The sequence below is a fragment of the Rissa tridactyla genome, chromosome 17 (assembly GCF_028500815.1).
Source record: "Rissa tridactyla isolate bRisTri1 chromosome 17, bRisTri1.patW.cur.20221130, whole genome shotgun sequence".
Taxonomy (NCBI): domain Eukaryota; kingdom Metazoa; phylum Chordata; class Aves; order Charadriiformes; family Laridae; genus Rissa; species Rissa tridactyla.
Genome location: NC_071482.1, coordinates 1,424,736 through 1,445,151, shown reverse-complemented (window position 1 = coordinate 1,445,151; position 20,416 = coordinate 1,424,736). Strand labels below are relative to the sequence as shown.

Genomic DNA, 20,416 nt, shown 5'->3' with positions numbered 1-20,416 from the left:
CTGGTCTCTGAGGTCATATGTTTTCTCCTTCCTGTACCCACCTCTGCAGCCTGATTCCAGGCTTGGATTTCCCTTGCTTGACCGATGGTGCAAAGGGGACCAAAGAACTTCTTGAGCCCTGTTACTGCTGGGCAGAGCATCCCTGTCCCAAGGGCTAGATGAGAGGGTACCTTGGGATAGCGTGCTGCTGGGGAAGGGAGAAGGTTCCAGCAGAGTCCAGCGCCCCGGGAAGCGTAGGGGGCTGCCCTCACATCAGCATGGGAGCAGGCAGGCGCTCCAGGAGTGCTTCTACCCGCTGCAGACTGCCTGCCCCAGGCCATGCCTCCACTGGGGCACGCTGTGCAGGCTGCCTCCATGGGACCTTCTGCTTGTCCCAGGCCAAATCAGCCCCTCTGCTCCCTGCCTGGCTTCAGGAGGGCATCTTGGATGTTCCTGGGCCCAGCTGGGCTCTCGAGAACGGGAACCGCTGCTGTGAATGGTGCGAGCAGGGCTGGTCGCCAGCCCCCAGCAGGGCACAGGGGACACATTGCATGGCCCCACTGGAACCAGGGGGCTGCAGGGGCCTAGGGAGCCCTCAGGGTCAGGACTGAGCTGTGGGGCACTGGCCGAGTCCCTCGTCTCCGGGCATCCCGGGGGGAAGAGAAGCCCTGGGCGCTGCTGGCTCCAAGGACAAGGGACTCCCAGCAGAAACCTGCTCCTCAGCTGCCCTGGGCTCAGCACGCTGTGGGAGACGGTGGGTGACACGGCCCACGACCAGCCCTCGCAGCAGGAGCGCCAGCAGCCTTCGCCTCCTGTTCAAGGGAAAATTTTTCTGCCCTCCCACTTCCTCTGCAGAAATCCACCAACCATAGCATTTATGGGTTTTCTCGACCCAGCTCGGCTCCAGCCAGCCATATTGGGCTGTGGGAATAAAGCAGCTCTAATGTTATATGTCACCTGCAAATAACCCGGGCGTTCGAAAAAAGCAAACCACCACCACCAAAATCCACACCAACACCAGGTCCTCTCCATACACAAAAAGTCCTTCAAAATGAGCCCGGAAGCTTGGCTCCCGCAGCCCACCTTGTTCCTCACTGGCCTCAGCTTGCTCCTCTCGCTGGGTAAGTGCCGACCCGACCCCTTGCATGCACACGGCTGCCAGGGGAGAGCACCCAGGCTGGGGAGAAACACCCTCTCTGGCCAGAAGCCCCCTCCCCATGTCCCGGCCCCGAGAAGCCCATCCTGTCCCCGGGGATGCAGCGAGCCAGCCGGAGATGCTGTGCCGCAGGGTCGGGGACGGAGGTGGTCCGAGATGCGCCCTGCCGAAACCCGCCAGCCAGGGTGACCTGCTTTTAGGCAGGATGGCGGGGGGGGGGGGGGTACGTTGCAACTGCATCTTCTCTTAAAAAAAAAAAAAAAGCTGTGCATCCCGCTTGCTGGAGGTTCCCTCTAAGCGCGAGGCTGTTTGCATGCCAGGCATGGGCTGCAGTGGGGAGAGGGGGCTTTGCTGGGGAGGCGGTGGCTGGTGGGCTGCGGGTGGCTTGTGGCCGTCCTCTGGCGTGTGGCTGGCTGCTGGGGCGGCGGGCTCTGGGCTGGCGGCGCTGCTTGGGGTGGGGGGGAACCGTGGTCTCTGCGTTTCTGGCCTGCCCCGGAGCCAGCAGCGTGTGTCAGCAGGTTTGGGTCTGTATTGATTGGGAAGGGGAACACATCTCCTCTTTGAAGTGCTGTTCACATTCCTGCAGCTCCTGGTGGGCTGCCTTTGCTTTAGGGGAGAGCCTAGGAAATGGAGGAGAACAAGCCCAGCGAGGTTTGCTTTAGAGGCTGCGTGTAATTTTACCTCCCGAGCGCGGGGTGCAGGGTGTAGCGTGACAGAGCAGTCGGGAGTGCGCGCAGTGCCAAAGGACGCAGCCTGGACAGCGGGTCCCAGGGATTTTAGCCATTTCTTTCCCCACCTCTGTTGTCCCCCAGTGCTGAGTCCCCCGGCCAGTGACAGAGTTTGGACTGGCGCACATAGGTGCTCCCGTGGTACGTGCCTATGGCGTGCTGGCTGCCGGCGAGGACCCTCTGCCCGCCGTACAGTCCTGCCATACCTGGTGGCAGGGCAAAGCCCAGTTGCTGCAGAGCCTGGGAGGGATCCTGGTGGCACCTCGGCCCTCTGTGCAGCCCTGGGGTGCCCCAAAGCCATGCCACCCCACCGCTGGCATGCAGGGCACAGTGTGGCAGGGCTGGATGGAGGGTTCTCCCCGCGGCTGCCGTACCTGGAGGGCACTCCTCTGCCCCCAGAGAGCTGGCTTCGGGATGCTGCCAGTTTGCACCCCGCAGCAAGACCCGTGGCTTGAAGCAGCCGCATCTGCAATTTGGAAAAGGCTCTTTTCCCTGGCTGCAGAGCCTGGCCCCTTTCCTGCCCTGCCTGCAGACGGAGCGGATTAGCCAGCGGAGCAGCCTTGACACGCACCCAGCTTGGCCACAGGGCTGGAGTCAGGAGCACCTCGGGAAGAGGATTTGAGAGCAAAGAGCAGCAGCCAGAGGGGAGAGGTGAGGTGATTGGAAAAGCACTGTCTGGCAGCGTCACTGTCCCTGCCCTGCGGGGTGCCACAGCCCCCCTTTACAGCCTTGTCCCAGCAGCCCGTCTAGGGCTCTCTGTCCCTCTGCTTCTCGGGGCTTAGCCTTAGAGTTTGCAGCTAAATGGCTGTGCTGGAGCCTGGCTCGGCATGTGCACCCTCCCCTTTGCAGGCTGGGGAGAAGGTGCTGGATGCAGGTGCTGGGTTTCGGGGGCTGCTGGAGCAGCAGGGACTAGGGGAGCTGCAGGAAAGGAGTGGAAGAGGGAGCAGGGCAGAGACACCCCGTCACTGCCCGTGCCTCAGGTGAGCCTGCACCAAGGAATGCCCCCGTTTCTCTGCCGCAGCAAGGCCAGGGGGCAGGGACTGGCCTTGTTGCTGCATGAGTTGCTGAGATCTTGACCCGGTCTTCCCAGCTGGAGAATCCTTGTGCGAACACTACTGGGAAGGGGGGAGCACCTGCACTCCCCCTGCGGCCCTCAGGGGCTGGCCCTGGCAGATCCCAGCCCTGGCCGCTGTGGTGCGTCCTGCTGGGAATGAAATCTGATGAGCGCAGCCATAAATTTCCCCAGGGATGTGGCGCGGAGCCCTGCATGCTGATGCTGCGTTCAGCCCTTTGCATAGCAGTATCGATTCTGCAGCAGGAAAGCCTCGTTTAAGAGGCGAGGAGCAGGGCTCGCCTGGAGTCAGCACAATTTAGCACCAAGGCATAGCAAAGAGGGGCCCTCAGCCCTTGCAGAGCAGGGCCAAGGGACGGTGCCGGGGCTGGGGCTGCTCCCCCCATGTCCCCCTGGCACTTCTGCGCAGGGAAACCCTGGTCCTGGCTGGCCACAGCGTTGGATGTGCCCGAGCGGCAGCCCCAGGCCCCGGGGTGAGCTCTGCGCAGCCAGCTGGGGTGCGGGGTGGGATGGGCAGACCGGCTCAGCCCTTTCTGACCCATGCGTGTCTCTGCTCCCTGTGTTTGTGGCAGCGCCCACGGGGTTGGGCATGGAGGTCATGGCTCCCGCCACCATCAATGCCTTGAACGGCTCCTCCGTGAAGCTCTCCTGCACCTTCAACTCCTGCTACAAGGTGGAGAACAAGCAGTTCTCCCTCAATTGGACGTACCAGGAGTGCGACAACTGCTCTGAGGAGCTGGTGAGTCTCGCCGGGGCTGGGGGTCTGCTGAGCGGGGTTGGGACCAGCTTGAAGTAGTCATGTGCGTTCCTCAGGGCCCCGAGCCTTGTCCTGGTGTGTGCTCCTGCTATCCTGCCCTCCTCCGCCACGGAGAAAATTAGCAACCCACTGCATAAAGAAGCAGGGCGGAGTGGGGAGAGGCACCGCGAGGAGACCCTGGTCCTTGTCACTGCGGTGGCCAGAGCTGGGAGGGGACCATGCCGCTCGTGGAGCTGAGCGGGGGGTGCTGGGGCAGTACCTGCAGGGAGGGGGGCTGCCTAGGAAGCATGTGGGGTGCCAAGCACTGTCTAACCTCCTCTCCCACGTGGGCTGCCCAGTTCCTGCAGTTCCGCATGAAGATCATGAACAAGCAGCTGGACCGCTTTGGGAACCGGGTGGAGTTCACCGGGAACCCCACCAAGTACGACGTGTCCTTCACCCTCAAAAACGTGCAGCTGGAGGACGAGGGCACCTACAATTGCTATGTCCTGAACCCCCCCGACCGGCAGCGGGGCCACGCCAGCATCAGCCTGAAGGTGCTCACAAAAGGTAAGTGGTAGACGGGTCCCCTCTGCTGTCAGGCACCCATGGGTGCTAGGCTGGCTCTCTGCTCTGCCTTCTATGATTCTGTTCTATGATTCGCTCTGCTTTCCGTGTGTGGGGTTTGCTCCCCGGCGGTGGCAGCGAGCCCTGTCTGTTCCCCGTTGCTCCCGCTGGCTGCCCCAGCTGGGGGCCGCGTGCCCTGAGCCTGTGCCCTGTCTCCCCAGAGCCCCCGAAGCACGACTCGACGGTGGCTGTCATCGTGGGCGCCTCTGTAGGCGGCTTCTTGGCCGTGGTGATCCTGGTGCTGATGGTGGTGAAATGTGTGCGCCGGAAAAAGCAGCAGAGGCTGAACACGGACGACCAGAAGACGGAGGAGGAAGGGAAGACAGATGGCGAAGGCAACCCAGATGAGGGCACCAAGTAACGTCCCTCTGCCCGCCCCTCCCTCTTCACCCCTGTACAGTGTGACCCCCTTGATGTGCTTCCCAGAGCAAGGATTTCTGTCTCCCCAAAGCATCCCTCCTTCCATCTAAACACCCACCCCAGCCTGGAGCAGGGCGCAGACAGAAGGTCCCCGGAGCCCGGCCGCGGCGGGCAGGGCTGGGGAGGGGGCTGAAGCGCATGAAGGCTGCCCTGGAGGCTGAGCTGGGACCGGCTTGTCCCCTGCTCTGGGCGTCGAGCACTGCGTGGGGAGGCGTTGGGGGCAGGGTGGTGTGGGAGGCGGGGGGAAGAGCGCGGTCCCCCAGCAGGGGGTGCCAGGCGGGGCAGAGGGGGCCGGGCAGCCCCGCGCCCAGATGTCTGCGCCTTGTCCCTCTAGAGAAAGAGAGCAGGGGCCAGCGGCCAGCAGTTGTCTGCCCTCGGGGCCACATCTCGCCCCCGAGGCACTCCTGCTGCGCCTAGGGCATGGCCATTGGCGTCCCCATCCCCGAGGGATCCCGGGTAGCTGCCCATCTCCTCCTTGCCGGTCCTGTGTGCCAGCGCTGAGGGTGCTGCGACAAGAAGCTCGTGCTCCTCGGGGACTGTCCCAGCCTGCTCGGAAGCTGATGGCTGGGTAACGACCATTAGCCCACACGCTGTCTCTGAGCTCTGGTGGTTTTTGGACCCGCTAATGGCTCCTGGTGTGTAACGGATGTACCCTTCTGCCTCTCGGGCTATTTTTGGGCCTGAGCATCTCAGCCAAAGTGCTGGGCTGACTTTTTTGCGCTCATTTCCTTCTTGGGGAGGGTAATTCTAATGGAAAATGTTCTGCTCATGTGCCAAACCGAGGTGGCGAGGAGCGGCGGGGTACGGCTGCTAGGGATGAAGAGCTGCTGGGAGTTTTTGGGCAGTTGCTAGGAAGGACTGGGCACCACTGTGGGCCCAGAGGCAGGACAGCTCTGGAATGCCCGAGCAACCCCATGATGCCAAAACTCCCTCCTCCAGCCTGCGCAATCCGTAACTGCCACGGCGATGCACTGCCAGCCCAGCCGTGGGCCCCGCAGTGCCGGCTGCCGCCTGCCTCAGCCCCGTCCGTGCTCCAGCGCCTGCCCTGCTGGCAGCAGCTCCCTCAGCGGGCCCCGGCAGCTGCCCTGCGTGCTCTGCAGAGCGTTAGGAGCAGCGGCCCAGGCAGCTCGGGGGGTGCGAGGGCAGGCGTGAGCGAGCGGTGACGCCGGCCGGTCCCAGCCCGCCGCGGTGCAGGGGGATGCGGCGAGCCCCATGGCTGGGACCTGGCGCTCCTGCCTGCCTTGGGCTCATTGCCCTGGCCTCGGGCAAGCCCCTTGCCTCCTGCGCCAGAGCTGGCGGCTGAGCTGGGCTGGCTGGAGCGCAGGGAGCTCGCCCTGGGGCCTCTTGCAGGTCATACAGGGAAAATGACCCAGGGGAGCGTCCCCTGCCACGCCATGCCCAGGCTTTTCTTCTCCCATGTCAGGCGGGACGTGGGGCAGGAGAGGGGCAGTGCAGAGAGCCCCGGGGGACGCTGCCCAGGGCCTGGTGATGACGGAGGTCCCCTCTCACCCACGAGCCAGGGGAGAAGGGACACCTTTGCCACACCACCCGCTGCCCGGCACTGCCGCGTCCCTGTGCCAGTGCCGTGGATGAAGGGATGGCCGTGCGCTCCCTGCTCTGCCCCATCGCTTTCCGCCCCGGCCCCGCCTGCCCTCTCCCCCCAGCTCGCTCGTCTCCAAGCAGGAATGCGCTGTGTCTTGCGCCCCCCCAGGCTTCCCCCCTTCCCGCGGGCTTTCCTGCCCGGGGAGGGCTGGGCTGAGGCTGCCTGCCCCCTGCGCACCCCCTTGCCCCATGGCTTTCCCCGTACAGTGCCAGCGGGGAGCCGGCTGCAGGGCTGGTTCCCCGGGACTGCCTGCTGCTCGAAGCTGGGCTGTGAGCGGCTCCACGCGGGACTGAGCTGGCGACTTCGTGGCCAAAGGCCTCTGACTGTTGCCTGTTGACCAGTCTTGCTTCTGCCTTTCGTTTCTTTCATGCACTATCCTTGGATTGCAACTTGCCAATGCATCTGTATGTACATAGCTGTACACAGCAGAGAGAATCTCTACAAATATATATATACACACACAGGAGGCGCTGTTATCGGTCATGACTATAGTTTTGGGTTTGCGCCTTCCGATGGGTTTGTTTTGCCAAACGCTGCTGAGTGTAGGATGTTTTTATCGCTCTTTGTACGGTCAAACAAACAAAAGAACAACAAAACACAAATTTTGCACTGGATGCTTTTGTGCTGCTGGCTGCCAGAGGGGCAGGACAGGGTCCCTCGGCTCTGCTCTGCCTGTGCGCCTGTCTGGGGGGACGAGAGGGCTCCAGTGTGCCTGGGGCTCGGTCCCGCTGTGGCAGCAGGTTTGCTTTGGGTGCCGAGGGATGGCCTGCGCCTCCGCAGCTCCGACCCCGGGAGCTGCGGCAGAGACAAGGGTGCTGGGGGCGGGGGGGTGCCCAGCGCTGCCCAAGTCTCCTCTCACCGAGATTTCGGGGGTGCTCCGCACACACTGCAGGGGCTGCAGCTCTGCTATGGGGAGCTGCGCCCTGCTGAGTTCCCCACCTCTGCTCTGCCGAGAGCCAGGGGTGGTGGCTGCTCAGGGCACGGCAGGGAAGGCTCAGCAGCGGAGCCCAGGGCACGTACCGGGTGATCGACACCCGTAGCCGAGCTGCTGTCTGACTGAGCGATCCAGCACAGACGTGCCAGAGCGATGCGGCACAACTGGGGCACAGTTAATAGGCACATCCATCAATTTCCCCACCGTGGAGACGGAGGGGCGAGGGGAGCTCTGACAGCCGCCCTCGGCTGTGCCTCTCCCAGCTGCCCTTCAACCGGGGCTGCCGAATGCCTGTGCATCCCAAGTCCGCACACAAGCAAGGTCTGGCCAGCACACCGCACCTACAGACTACCTCTTTCCCGGGCTAACGCTGCCTGCCTGCCTGCCCTGCCCGCCCTGCCTGCCTCCCCCCGCTGGTGCTGGGGTGCACAGCCCAACCAGGCTGCAATGGCCCCTGCCAGGGAACAGCTTTGCCATCGCGGCTCCTTGGAGGAGGACATGCGGCCATCGGGCCACCCAGCTTTGGGGGAAGCCAGCCCAAGGGAGGGGAGAACACAGCCTGAGGCAAAAGGCATGGGGGACCCATGGGTTGCCAGTTTGGGGATGCCTCTGGGAGTGCCGCTGGCAAGAGACCCATGAGGAAGGCAGGCACTGTGGGATGGTGGAGGAGAGTGCCCCACGGGACACAACGAGGGTATGTTTTCATCACCGCAAGGGACCCAGGGCAGTGACTGCGACCCCCCCTAGCGCTGGGGCTTCACAGATCCCCCAGAACTGGGGACAGTCACTTTTACAGACCGCATAAATCTCCTCGGACCAGGTGGGATTAGAGGCGTTGAAGAGCAAGAGAGCAGCTCGGGCGGTGGCGGGGGGCCTTCCCTCTGCTGGGGAGACCTCTGCTCGGTGCCAAGCTGGAGCCATGGGGGACGCTGGGGCGCCTCGGTGGGAGCCCAGAGTCACTGTCCCTGCCATGCTGCCTGCAGCCCGGCCACCCTGCTCCCAGGAAGTAATGAGGGGGGACCTGGAAAGGGGCACGGGCTGGGGCGGTGAGGTGCGGGGTGTGAAGGGCAGCACTGGAGAGCTGGGGCTGGGGAGGGTCTGCTGGAGGTGGCCTCAGGCTGTGCCGGGTCAGGAAGAAACTTTCTCCCGGGACACAGGACAGTGTCCTCAGTGTTTCTTGCAGATGCCTCTGCAGTGGCTGCCTGGGGACACTGCTCCTCTTTCCCTGCTTGTATTAAAGGGACAAGGAAAGGGGACGAGGAACCTGCCCGCCCCGGAGGGCAGCCGGCGCTGATGGAGGGTGTGAGGAGGCAGCGGGCAGGAGGGCTCTGCGCAGGGAGAAGGCGGCAGGGAGAGGGGAAAGCCTGGCTCTGAGGGAGAGCTGCAGGCAAGGGAGGGCTGAGAATGACAAAGGCAGCCAAGCACTCACCCGCAGTCTGTGTGCCCGGGACCTCTCGCTCAGCTCCCAGCCTGGGACTGTCCTGCAGAGCCTCTGATCGCTGCCAGCGCCTCCTGCCCACTGCCAGCTCCCGGGCAGCTGGGCCACCTTGTCTTTTAAAGGTCACAGTCAGAGGACCTTGCAGTAAATATAAAGTGCTGATGGGAAGCTGTGTTCCAGCGTCGCCACCTCCTCCATCAGCAGGAGGGCTCTGCCTGCTCCTGGTCCGGGAGCCCAGCGTCCCCTGGCTCTGGGAGATGTGGGAGGGGGCCGGGGCTGTCCGCGTGTTGCTGGTGGGAGCGGGGCTGGGACTGTATCCCGGCAGGATGCTCCAGGGCAGCAGGGCCAGTGCAGCGCCTGCTGCATTGAGCTGGGAGGCTGCAGCCCAACTGCTCTGCTCAGCCCTACCCTTCGAGGTACCCACGTGGAGGGAAGTAGGAGCCCTCCTCGGAGAGCAGCCTGGCTTTTTAACCCTCCCCGCTCCATCAGCACAAGGTGAGAGGGAATGAAGGGTACACAGGGACCTGGCAGCCACCATGACCCCCCCCGCAGGCTGCGAGCCAGCTGGCAGGACCCCAGAGCCCTCTTCCTGTCCCCCCGGGGAGGTGACGGTGTCCGAGCAGAGGGTGCTCGCCTTTCCTGAAACTAGACACAGCAGCCTTCTGCTGGACTCAGCAGAACAAGTTTCCGCTGAGCCGCAGTATCGCCGGGTCCCATGCCGGACATCTCAGCATCGTGCCAAACTCCCCCGGCCAGCTGCTGCGAGTGCCCTTCCCTGCCATGGCACACATGGCTCACCGAGGCCGGGCTGTGGGGGCGCAGAGCCTTTCCCAGGCTGGCGGAAGCGGCAGATGTCTCACCAGATCAGTCGGCCAAGGAGAATGGCCAGAGCTGCCAAGTGTGACAGCTCCATCAGGCTCCCGTGACAGGCAGCGTCCCGCTCAAAGCCCTGGTGCCGCTGGCCAGGAGGGCACGGCTCGTCCCGGGGGTGCAGCAGGAGCAGGCAGCACAGTGCCAGGCTCGCCGCCTCGCCCCGGCAGGACACGCGGAGCCCTGCCTCTGCAGAGATGCTCGTCAGGGAGATAGTGGCCGCAGGGGCATGTCATCACGGCAGAAGCCAGGTACCCGCCTGCCCAGCACACCTGCTCTGTGCCAGTGCCCACGGGAGCCCGTTTGTATTTACTGCCCGACCCTCCCAGCTGGGTGGCGCTGCTATTCCCAGGCTCCCTGCCTCCACAAGGATTTAGGGCCCTGCTGGGGGGATTCACAATGGCAGTTTGGCCAAACCCTTCTCAACTTCACCCACCTTTGCAGCAGCAAACTTGGCGGACACCTGAGCATCCCAGGAAGGAGTCCACACGTGATGGCCTTTCCCTGCACCAAGGTACCTCCTGGGAGGTGTGCCCCCCTCAATTAGCAAGGCTCCAGCAGATGCAGCGCTTCTTCTCCTATCTCAGCACACCACTTGCCCGGTTGCCAGTGCCTGCGGCTCCACTCACCAAGCCGTATCCGTCACCTAGCTATATCCATCACCTAGCCGTGTTCATCACCCAGCTATATCCATCACAGCTGCCCGCCAAGACACCTTCTGCTGCATCAGCAGTACTCTCTCCACGCTGCTCCTGCAGCGCCGGCTGCCAGTGCTGCCCAGCCCGCTCTGCCTGTACTTTTCCCATCTCGGTTGCCAGCTCTGCAGCCCTAATTCCTCAACCCACAGGCGCTGCTGGCATCCTTTCAGGGTCCCCTGGGATGCCCCTGCGTCCTGCGAAGCCTCCTGCTTCCCCTCTTCCCTTCGGTTTCATGCTCCCGGCCAGGTGGGAAGGAGAGCCAGCTGCAAAGGGGGCTGGAGTGGGGCTGAGGAGTCTCTCAAAGTGCTCTGGAGGTGACGGGCCATGGCACCCCGGACATGCAGGCAGGGCCATAGGCAGCATCCCTGCAGGCGAACTGCTCTCACACACAAAAAGGAGCGATCCCGTTTAGGGAAGCCATGCTGTAGCGCTGTACGCAGCAAGGGAGGTCCAGACTCGCCTGGCCCCCGTGGGGAGCTTTGCCGGGACACGTGCCTTGTGCCAGCAAAGGGCTACAACCCGGAGAAAAGTGCTTGTTCCTGCACTGCGAGCACGGCGGCACCTCCTCCCCCTTCCCGCCAAGCCTCTTCTCAGGGTGCGTCACCTCCAGCAAATTGCTGCTCAGCACAGGGGTCTGGTTGTCTAATGGACCTGGGAACAAAGGTAAGCTCTATCTTCGCACACCGCGTCATCGGAGGCCTCCATTAGGAGAGGCCCTACCACCCCCTTTTTGGATGTGGTCTGCCGAAGGTTAGGTCTAATGGATGTGACGGTGAGGAGAAGGTTGTGGAGACGTGAAATTATGTGCAGCCAATTATCCCGGCACAAGCTCATGGTGAGAAAAATAAGTTTCCAAAGCGTTCTCTTTGGCGCCGGGCGGATTCCCCCTGGCTCTGTGTGCCCCCCGTCTGTGGCTGCAGAGCTGTCTGGTGTCTGCCGTGGGGCCAGAGCGGTTCTGATAGCCACAGGGACACGGAGGGCGAGGAGACTGGCGGTGTCACCCTGATGAGGTGCACCGAACGAGAGCTGAGCCCCGGCCTCAGGCCGTTTTGTCGCCTTCCCGGCAGCGGCAGGGGAAGCCACCAGCCTTAGTGGCACTTTGCGCCTTCCCAAAGCCGGCCCGGGGGCAGCACCAGCCCCGCGTTCCCGGGCCACCCCCGCAGCGAGCTTGCCCTGAGCCCACCCCGGACCCCACTCGGAGGCACCGCAGCGATGCCGGGGCCAAACCCCTCCCGGGGGCAGGAAAAGGGGAACCCCCGGGGGCCGGCGGGCTGGGCTGGCCGGGGTGTGCGTGTGCGTGCGGGGGGCACCAGCCCGAGTGCGGGGGGCACATGCCGCGATGCACAGAGGACGCGGCGGGAGGATGCGCGCCGCGGAGGAAGGCGGGGGGGCGCGGAGGAGGGCGCAGCTCGGCCCCGCCCGGCGCGGCCCCGCCCGCCCTCCGCGGGGGCGGCCAGAGCCCGGCCGCTGCGGGCCAGCACGGACCGCGCCGCGCCGCTCCGCACCGCAGCTATGGCCCCGGGCTCGCCGCGCCTGCTGGCAGCGCTGCTGGGTAAGGGGGGGCCGGGGGGGCCGCGGGGTCCCGCTCCTCCCCGGGTACCGCCGCCGTCCGGCCGCCCCCCGGGGCTCCGGCGGGGACCCTGCCCCGGGCTGCGCCCCGGGGAGCCGCGGCACCTCCGGCAGCCCGCTGCGGGGGTGGCACGGCGGGCTGACCCTCCTTAAGCCGCCTTCCCTTCGCGCTCAACTGCTTTGCACCTGGCCCGCCTGCACCGCAAGGGATCGGCCGCTGCTGCCGGGATGGATTTCCCGTCCGCGGGCGCTAATGCAATTGTCTCTGCTCTGCAGACGGGGAGCCCGAAGCACTGAGGATAAGTGACTTGTCCAAGGTGACTTCGCAGCCGAGTCCGAGAGCGGGCTCCGAAGTCCTGGCCAGCCCCCTGCCCTGCCTGCACCAGTGGCTAACATCGCCAGAGCTTTCTTCCGTGAGCACTGCGGCTGCATCCCGCTTTGCCCTGCTCTGCTGCTCTGCGAGCAGGGACCGCTGCTACCTGCCTGCTAACGCCAACTGGGGAAATAGCCGTAGGGAGGCAATGCACTGCTTCAACGCAGCCGCCAGCACGCCCGGCCGACAGGTCATTCTTTTCTACAGTTCGTTTGGTAAAACAACCATTTGCATGCGCTTCTCCCCAGCACGGGGACGAACCCATACTGCAGGGCCGCCGCTTGGAGCATGACGCCCAGACCTGGGTCCGGGGATGCTCAAGGTCCCCCAGCTGCAGAGTGGAGGAAGGAGTTCGCAGCCACCCCCTCCCCGCTGCAGCCCCTTGGGGCTGGTCCCAAGCCACCTGCGTCAGCCCTCACACACCGGCGACACTTCTGCTCCTGTGGGTCGTCCTTGCGTCCATGGGCACAAAGAGCCTGAAACCAAGGGCTGCCTTTGCAGCACTTGCTGTTGGGAAACTCCCGAGGGGCGTTTTGGAGGGCATAGTTCTTAAGTTTGTTTTAAGTGAGCTGGAGGCACAGAAGACACGTAAGTACCTGACTCCCTGCAGGGCTTGGGTGCTGGTCCCTGGTTGAAGGTGCCTCCTCAGAGCAATGCAGTGCAAGCTGCTTTCGGCACGGGGCTGGCAGTGGGGTGGTAGGAAAGACTCAGAGGCACTGGAGACCAGGCTTCTGGGGGTCTGGGGTCCAGGGCATGGCAGTGGGAACCTTATCCCACAGGTCACTCACGTGGGCTGGGAGCCTAGAGGGGCAGGTGGGAAGGGGAGAGTTTCTGGGCAGGTCCGTGCGTTTCGGGAATGCTGTGCTCTCTAGGGAGTGTCAGTGGGCTCCTGCCTGCACCATGGAGCCACAGCACAGCTTCCTCCATCAGTGCTTGCAGGAAGGGCAAAGCCTGGGTGTCCTGTCCCAGACCACATCGTGCCTGGGCTCAGGCTGGCCTGGGCACTCCTCTCTCCTAACCTCGGTGGAGAGGAGCCTGGCCAGCCCACCAGGCACGGCTTGCTGTCTGTGCCAGGAGGTCACATTGAGTTTTATGGGCAATGAAAGTTTTTGTAGGGAAGCTTTCTCACAGGTGGTGGAGGCATCCTGTGGCTTTACAGGTGAATCTCGTGTGCCCTTTCCATTAGGGCAGTGGTTCCCAGATGGGGCTGCAGGAAAAGAGTGGGGCTGCCCGTGGTGGGGAAAGACTTGCTCTGGGCCCTGGCCTGGCTTGGAGGGATATCGCTGCTGTCACTGGGGCTGGCTCCCAGTTTGCACACCCAGCACTAGCTCAGGGGCTCTGGGACCCCTCATCGGGGGTCTTGTCCCAGGCGCTCACCCTCTGCCAGAGCAAGGAGCAGGCAGCCAAGGCTCTGGCAGCAGCAAGAGTGGCTGCTCCCTGGTTCCCCTTCCCTGTCTCCTTGGGGAAAGCTTATGCCTGCCAGGGTGGGAGGCAGCCTGGAGCCCCCAGGGGGCCTTGCCCTGCACACTGAAGGTTGGGGCTCCGGTGGCGTGAAGGGCAGCAGCTTTGGGCATACAGAAAAGTAATGGTGGCAGCTGGTGTGGCAGGTTCAGTCAGTAATCTCCCAGCCTCCTAACGCGTGCTTTAGTGGTAACATAGCACTCTGTCTTCCTGAGACCACAGCATGACAGGAACAAGATCAGCCTCCGTTAACCCCACACATTCAATTCAGATTATGTTCATGACGTTGTAACGGTGGCAGACAGGATTAGAAGTGTTACAAGCTGCAAGGAATCGTCTTTCCTGTAAGTAACTGTCCCCTCGCGGTACCCTGCCTGCTCAGGCATACCTGCAGAGCCAGGCATCCTCTGCTAAGTCCTACTCCAGGTAGCAGTGTGATTCCCCCAGGACACTCCTGGCTGTGAGGTCCCCTCTGTGGCATCCCCAGGGCTGGTTTTTGAGCCTGACAACTGCAGGAGACCTCCATCTGGTGGGAACCGCTCCCTGACGTTAGCTAAAGGCTCCCAGGCAAAATGAAAAGCGCTTCTTTGTGAAGTTAAATAACTCCTTCCCTGCAGTGCTTGCAATGCAGCACTGCAGCAGGGCCCGAAGCCCAGGATGCACGGCTCTCGGGCTTGGCTGGGGCTGCGACGTGCCTGGGGAGTTGTTAGCACAGGCATGTGTGGAAGAATAAATCAGCATCGGAAGCGGCTGCAGAGAGAGGAGAATCTGAAGCTGAGGGCGGTAAATCCAAGTTAAGGTGTCGGTGGAGCTGGGGACCAGCTTGTAGCTGTGGGAAGAGCTGTCCCCCCTGTGTTTTGGTTGTCAGAGTGCCCAGGGGAAGCTTTGTAGGGGTGGCTGGGTCCCTTTGGTAGCTGGGGTCTGGGAAAGGGGAGGATGATGCCTTGCCCGGTTGTATTGCGTCTTGTCCGTACCACATCATACAAGCGGGATGGGGCCCTGGCGTGATGGGGATGAGGAGTGGGGCTGCTCCCCTGGCCCGGAGCCAAAGCATCCCTGTGCCCCCCAGAAAGCGCTGGTGTGGATGCTGCTGGCCCAGCACAGCGGTGCAGAGCCAGTCCCCTGCGTGGGACCCCGGGAGCTTTCAGGCATGCCCTTGGCTCCCGCAGCTGGGCTCGTACCTGCTCCCTGATGCCTTTCTCCCTGCCAATGGGGAGGAGAGGAGCAGGAGAGCGGCGTTCTGCAGTTTGAAGGTCATCTGCCAGCTACTGCGAGAGGTGAAGCTCTCTGCGAGGCAGGCGTGAGGGGGTGGCGCTCCAGAGGGCCGCGCTGGCGCTGCACGGAGCCCGCTGCACCGGCTGCGGGAGCCCTTGGCCGGGGCCGGCGCAGTGGCAGGCGTCCAGGACAGCAATGCTAATTAGTGCTCGAGCTCCCTGCTTGAAGAACAGAGAGCTCTGCTTTGCTTTGGGCTTTTTCTTTTTTTTTTTTTCCTCCCCCCCTTTAAGGTTTAGCTGAAGGCCTTGTGGATAACATTCAAATGAGGGCTTTCATTTGCATACTTTGTTCGTGGTGATATCATGGTTCCCTTTGAACCCGCGCTGTCTCTGTGGGTGCCAGCCAGCCCCCGCAGTTCCTCCAGGAGCAGGTCCCCTGTCTCTGCCGCGCTGGGGACAGGCGTGTTGGCTCCTGCCATGGCAGCTTGGGGTGCCAAAGGGGATGAGGGGTAACAAACCCATCCCTGGGGTGGCGAGCTGGGCTCGTGCCCCCGTGCTGAGGCTGCGGAGAGGAGGAGGATGCTCTGGGTCCCTGGCAGAGCCGGGAGCAGGACCTGGAGGGAGGCGATGGCTGAGTCCTGCAGCCCCCCATGTGCCCCCTGGGAGGGGATCCCCACTGTGGCTGATGCCCGGGAAGGACCAGGGGCTGCAGCAGGCTGGGCTGTGTGTGGGCACCGTGTCCTCACTCTCTCCTCCCCTCTCCCTGCCAGGTTTGCACATCGTCGCCATCGTCTTTGCCTTGGAGGTGTCGGTGGGGAAGACCAACACTGTGATGGCTCTGAATAACTCCGACGTCCTGCTGCCCTGCACCTTCACCACCTGCATAGGCTTTCAGGACCTGGTCTTCACGTGGTATTTCAACTCAACAGAGCTGGTGGGTGGCTCTCTGGGCTTTGCCTCTGTTTTCTTGGCAGGTCCTTTAGTACTTTCCCAGTGCAGACCAGCACTGCAGTTCTCATGGAGTTCCCTCTCTCCTCTTGCAAGACGTCTGTCCCTCTGAGTTGTCTCCAGCTCTGGAGGGATGGGGCTGTGCAAACACGGTGACTTAAATGCCCTGCCATGTCTGTGCCCATGTCTGGGCACAAAGCTGTTCTGGATTTTCTGCTGCCCACAGCCTCGTTTCTTTTTATAAGTTGGTCATAAATTGGCTGTTCAGGTGCAAGTACTTTGGGCAAAATATGGTTAATTTATTCTCCTGTGCTTGCTCTGAAATACTAAAGTTTGTGTATAGATTTGTGTCCTCCTGGGAATGTTCTGCTCTTCAATTCCTTAGCAGGGGGGCTGGTTTAGAGCAGGTCTGTCCTCGCAGGCTGGCCAGCCCTGCGTGGCCCTTGAGCCAAGGGACTCTCTCTGCCCTGGGGTTCTCCCATCTTTTGTGTGGCCTGGAACCTTGCTCCAGGGTGACTCAGATTGATCTCTTGCTTCCCCGGGGGGCCGTGCCTCAGGTCCCCCTCCACGGCCATTCCTGCTTTAATGGGTTGTGCCGGGACACTCGGCCGTGCGTGCCTGTGCGTGCAGAGGTGGGGCAGGGCACCGGCAGGAGAACTCGAGCTTTTCCTTCACCTGGGGCTGTCGGGAGTCCAGCTGACCCCCACGTCCCGCATCCCTGCCTCTGCAGATTTACCACGGCAAGATAAAGAGCAAAGCCTCGGAGCCCTTCCTCGTGGGACGCAACCCACGGGTCGAGTTCGTCGGCTCGACGACCGGCAAGGACAACAACATCTCCATTGTCCTGAAGAACGTGGAGTTCAGCGATGCTGGGAAATACACCTGCCACGTCAAGAACCCCAAGGAGAAGAACGCGCAGCACAATGCCACCATCTTCCTCACGGTGGTCCAGAAGAGTAAGTGCTGGCCAGGGCTGCCGTGCCCCACAAGTGGCACTGGGGCAGTGGGGGTGGAAACCCGTGCTGACCCCACCTTGGCTTGTGGTTGTGGCAATACACGGGGTGTCCTGGTTTCTCGGAGGTAGTTGGCATCCCGAAGGGCAAGGCTTGGCCTCGTGCACCTCTGTGCTGCGGGCCAGCGGCTGGTGGAGGGGGATCGCTGCTTTTCTCGGGGGGCCATGCAGCCGGGAGCATCCCGCTCCCCTCCCGAGGCCCCTCAGCACCTTCTCTCCTGCAGTGGTGGAGACAGACAACACTGTGACGCTCATCATCGTGGGCGTTGTGGGGGGGCTTATCGGCCTCCTCATCCTCTTCATGCTCATCAAGAGGGTTGTCCTGTTCATCATCAAGAAGACCCAGGATGGGAAGTGAGTGTGGGTGCCGGTCCTGGCACCCTTTGGCGGGTGCCGCCGTGGGGCAGGGCTGCTCGGGGCCGGGGTCTTGGGGAGAGGGGCCGGGGGGGGCTGGGGGCCGTCAGCTGGCCGTGTGCTCTCCCCCAGGAAGGAGTGTCTCGTCAGCTCGTCAGGGAACGACAACACCGAGAACGGCTTGGCCGGCTCCAAGGCAGAGCAAAAAGCACCACCAAAGGCATGAAGCAGCGGAGCCCTGGCCTGCCCGGCAGCGGGGAGGGTGGGCAGGGGGACAAGCCTTTCCCTTTTCTTTTCTTTCCAAACTGCCAACGCTTGAGACATGTTTCTATTACACACGTGCCTGCAACCTGCACTGCTTCTCAGAAAAGACTTCGGCTGCCACGGGGACTGGGAGCTGCTTGTGGACTCGGACTGGGATGCTGCCGGGACGGAGGGAGCCGCCTGCTCCACTCTGAGTGAAGGCAAGAGGGTGCCGGGCGGGCAGGGAAGGGGCTGGGTGCTGGGGGGTACCCTGCTCTGCAGCCGTGCGGGTGCTGCGCTCCCGGGAATGCGGGGTGGTGGGCGGGCGGGGGTCCCGGCGTGCCTGGGGGGGCAAAGGCTGCCAGGAGCTTGGGGCGTCTTGTCTGGCTGTGGCGATGCTGAGGCAGGCCAGGCAGGAGCTGCCAGCCTCCGGCAGGAGGTTTCTGGAGCGGAGCAGGGATGCAGGGAACTTGCCGTGGAGATAGAGGTCCTGCCCGTGCCACATTTCTCCTGGGTCCGGCGCAGGAGGAGGGGAGGAAGCAGGGCTGTCGTGACGGGGCTTTCCCTCAGCTCTGCTGTGAAGCACACTTGAGAACCAAACCAGTGAAGGGCCCGTTGCTGTCAGGGCTGTCACCTCTTCCCAGCGCCATGCGCCCGTGGGGCAGGCTGGCCCCGAGGTCCCTCGGTTCCTCCCATGGCAGGGCTGGGGGGACCAGCGGCCAGGGCTGGCCGTGTCCCTGCTCACTGCTGGCTTCACTGGGTGAAGCTCCGCATTTTGCACTCGCTTTGCCCCTGCGCAGGGCCACCCCCCGGGGGCAGCGGGGGCTTCTTCCCCCGCCAGCCTTCTCAGGAGGGGCTCCCTGGGTTTGTTTTTGCTCCTCCTCCCCTCTTTTTAAAGCTCGGCACTCAGAGCAGCGATGCTTTTGATGCTGACTCGCCAAGGCTTAACTCGTTACGCGGATGTTTTTTATATGAGACTCCAGTGGGGAAAAAGGCGGATTGCGTTTCCCTTTCACCCAAGGAAAACTGTGGCACTCCATCCGCGATGCAGGGAGGGAGCACGGCCGAGCCCTGGCAAGGGGAGCCATGCTGGGGCTGCGCCAGCCCGCTCCCGGGCCTGCCACTGGCCCTCTGGGCGACCTCGGGCAAGTCGCTCTGCCTCTCCATGCCTCAGTTTCCCCATCTGTAAAATGGGGATGATAATACTGCTCTACCTCACAGGGGTTGTTGTGAGGCTTCCTTGGCTAATATTTGTAAAGCACTTTGAGGTCCTGGGATGAGGGGTGCTACAGAAAGCCAGAGGGCCTTTGTGAAGGGTACCGGCAAGCGGGGACTCGGGCAACCCAGCCCCCTTCCCGAGGGCTGCAGGATGAGAGACACGAAGGGTCCCAGTGAGCTGATCCTACAACTGGAGTTGATAATGTCCTTTACAGTGTGATTTGTTCCCTATTTCTCCTTTATTTGTGGGTGTCTGTCAGTGAAGCTGCAGGACAGGCAGCTCCCCCATCCCCACTCGAAACTGGGAATTGAAGCTGAGCGGTGACTTCCCCGGCTGCGGGGGCTTGCACCCCGACAGAGGTGCCGGAGCGGGAGGGAGGCGAGGATTTTGTGGGCAGGGCAAAGGAGGAAAGTCTCCACCTTCTGTGGAGAGTGTTGTGGGAGAGGTCAGACCACACCAGCCCGCTTGTGGGGACAGTGGTGGGCACCTCGCACCTTTGCCCAGGCTGGCTGAGCCCCGGCTGGGCTCAGGGCACCTCCCGGAGCGGGGCCCTGCGTCTGGGATGGGAGACGGCTACAGCCACCTGGCCCCAGGCAGGTCTCCTTGGTTAGACGGGCAAGTGGGAGTCGGGTCCCTGGGATCCGGGTCCCGTCTCTGAGGATCCGCGGGACCCTCAGGCAAATCACTTGACTTCTCTGTGCTTCAGTTTCCCCGTCTGTAAAATGGGGACAGTAAATCTGACCTACCTCACAGGAGGTGTGAGGCTCCCTGCATCGCTTTGCAAAGTGCACCGAGATCCCGGGGCGAAAGGCACTCTGTAAATGCAAAGTATTGTTAACGTACCAGTGTCACGCATGAGAGTCTGGGCGGGAAGGTGTAAGACCTCCCAGTTGCCCCAAGAGACCCCTCCCAGCCCATCCTTGGAGGAGAGTGAGGGGAGGAAGGGATTTTTTTAAAGAACTATTTTTAGCTGTCCTAACCTGTTGGCCTTTTTTAGACAGTATCTGGACACGGTTCCACTTACCACAGGATATGCAATGCTGTACTATGCATGGATTACTCCTCTGGCTTGGTGGAAAAAGTCAACATAACCAGTTTTTGCAACTCAATACACATATGTGCACGGGTGCTGTACGTGGCACAGGGGGCTCTGGGGGAGCGGGCCGGCTTTGGGAGCTCGTGCCACCTCCTGCGAGGTCCCTGCTGTCACAAAGGCTTTGGGGGGTCTGCAGAGGCTTTCTGGGGCATGCGGGGGGAGAAGGCTCTGCCGGAGCTGCGTGCTGCGACAGACACGTATGTGTATAAGCATATATAAATACACGTAGGAGATACCTGCAAATAAACACAGGATGTGTGCAACATGCTGTGCGACGACTTAACAGCACATTTTTTTGCACTGTAGAGGTCTAGTTAGCTTTGCCTTGAATGAAATAAAGTTTATGTTTACTAGAGAAACTCGCTGCAGTGTGGGTTGCCGTGAGTGTCTGTTTAGGCTTACCGTGAGCCCCCCGGCTGCGCACACGCTGCGTCGTGAGCCCTGCGCTGAGGCAAAGAGCAGCAGCAGCATCTCGAGCCCGGGGCTGTAGTGCTGCCTTCAGAGGGACAGTGTTTGCAGGATGCTTGTGGTCCACGTACCACTTTCTTCCTTGTGCACAGGAACAGCTTGTTCACAAGAGCCCGCAAATAAACCCTGCCTTGCGCTGGGAAAGCAGCCTGGCATATAGCGCAGGGTATTGCCTAAAATAGCCCCCCAAACAAGAGG

The 20,416-nt window shown here is 62.5% G+C and overlaps 2 protein-coding genes across 3 annotated transcripts; both read left to right on the top strand.

Annotated features, from left to right (window-relative positions):
* The first annotated feature begins 893 nt into the window (after positions 1 to 893).
* Positions 894 to 6,787, top strand: SCN2B (sodium voltage-gated channel beta subunit 2). The gene is made up of 4 exons (XM_054222963.1): positions 894 to 1,100; positions 3,508 to 3,674; positions 4,031 to 4,241; positions 4,460 to 6,787. Exons 1-4 carry the CDS (start codon positions 1,031 to 1,033, stop codon positions 4,657 to 4,659), a joined length of 648 nt encoding a protein of 215 aa, XP_054078938.1. The 5' UTR covers positions 894 to 1,030; the 3' UTR covers positions 4,660 to 6,787.
* Positions 6,788 to 11,699: 4,912 nt separating this feature from the next.
* On the top strand, positions 11,700 to 17,718 carry SCN4B (sodium voltage-gated channel beta subunit 4). Of its 2 annotated transcripts, none has more exons than XM_054222961.1 (5): positions 11,700 to 11,813; positions 15,649 to 15,812; positions 16,557 to 16,782; positions 17,063 to 17,192; positions 17,325 to 17,718. In XM_054222961.1, exons 1-5 carry the CDS (start codon positions 11,774 to 11,776, stop codon positions 17,416 to 17,418), a joined length of 654 nt encoding a protein of 217 aa, XP_054078936.1. In that variant the 5' UTR covers positions 11,700 to 11,773; the 3' UTR covers positions 17,419 to 17,718. The 2 variants fall into 2 exon arrangements, with proteins under 2 accessions (XP_054078936.1, XP_054078937.1); XM_054222962.1 differs by lacking the exon at positions 11,700 to 11,813 and adding an exon at positions 13,931 to 14,008.
* Positions 17,719 to 20,416: the final 2,698 nt, after the last annotated feature.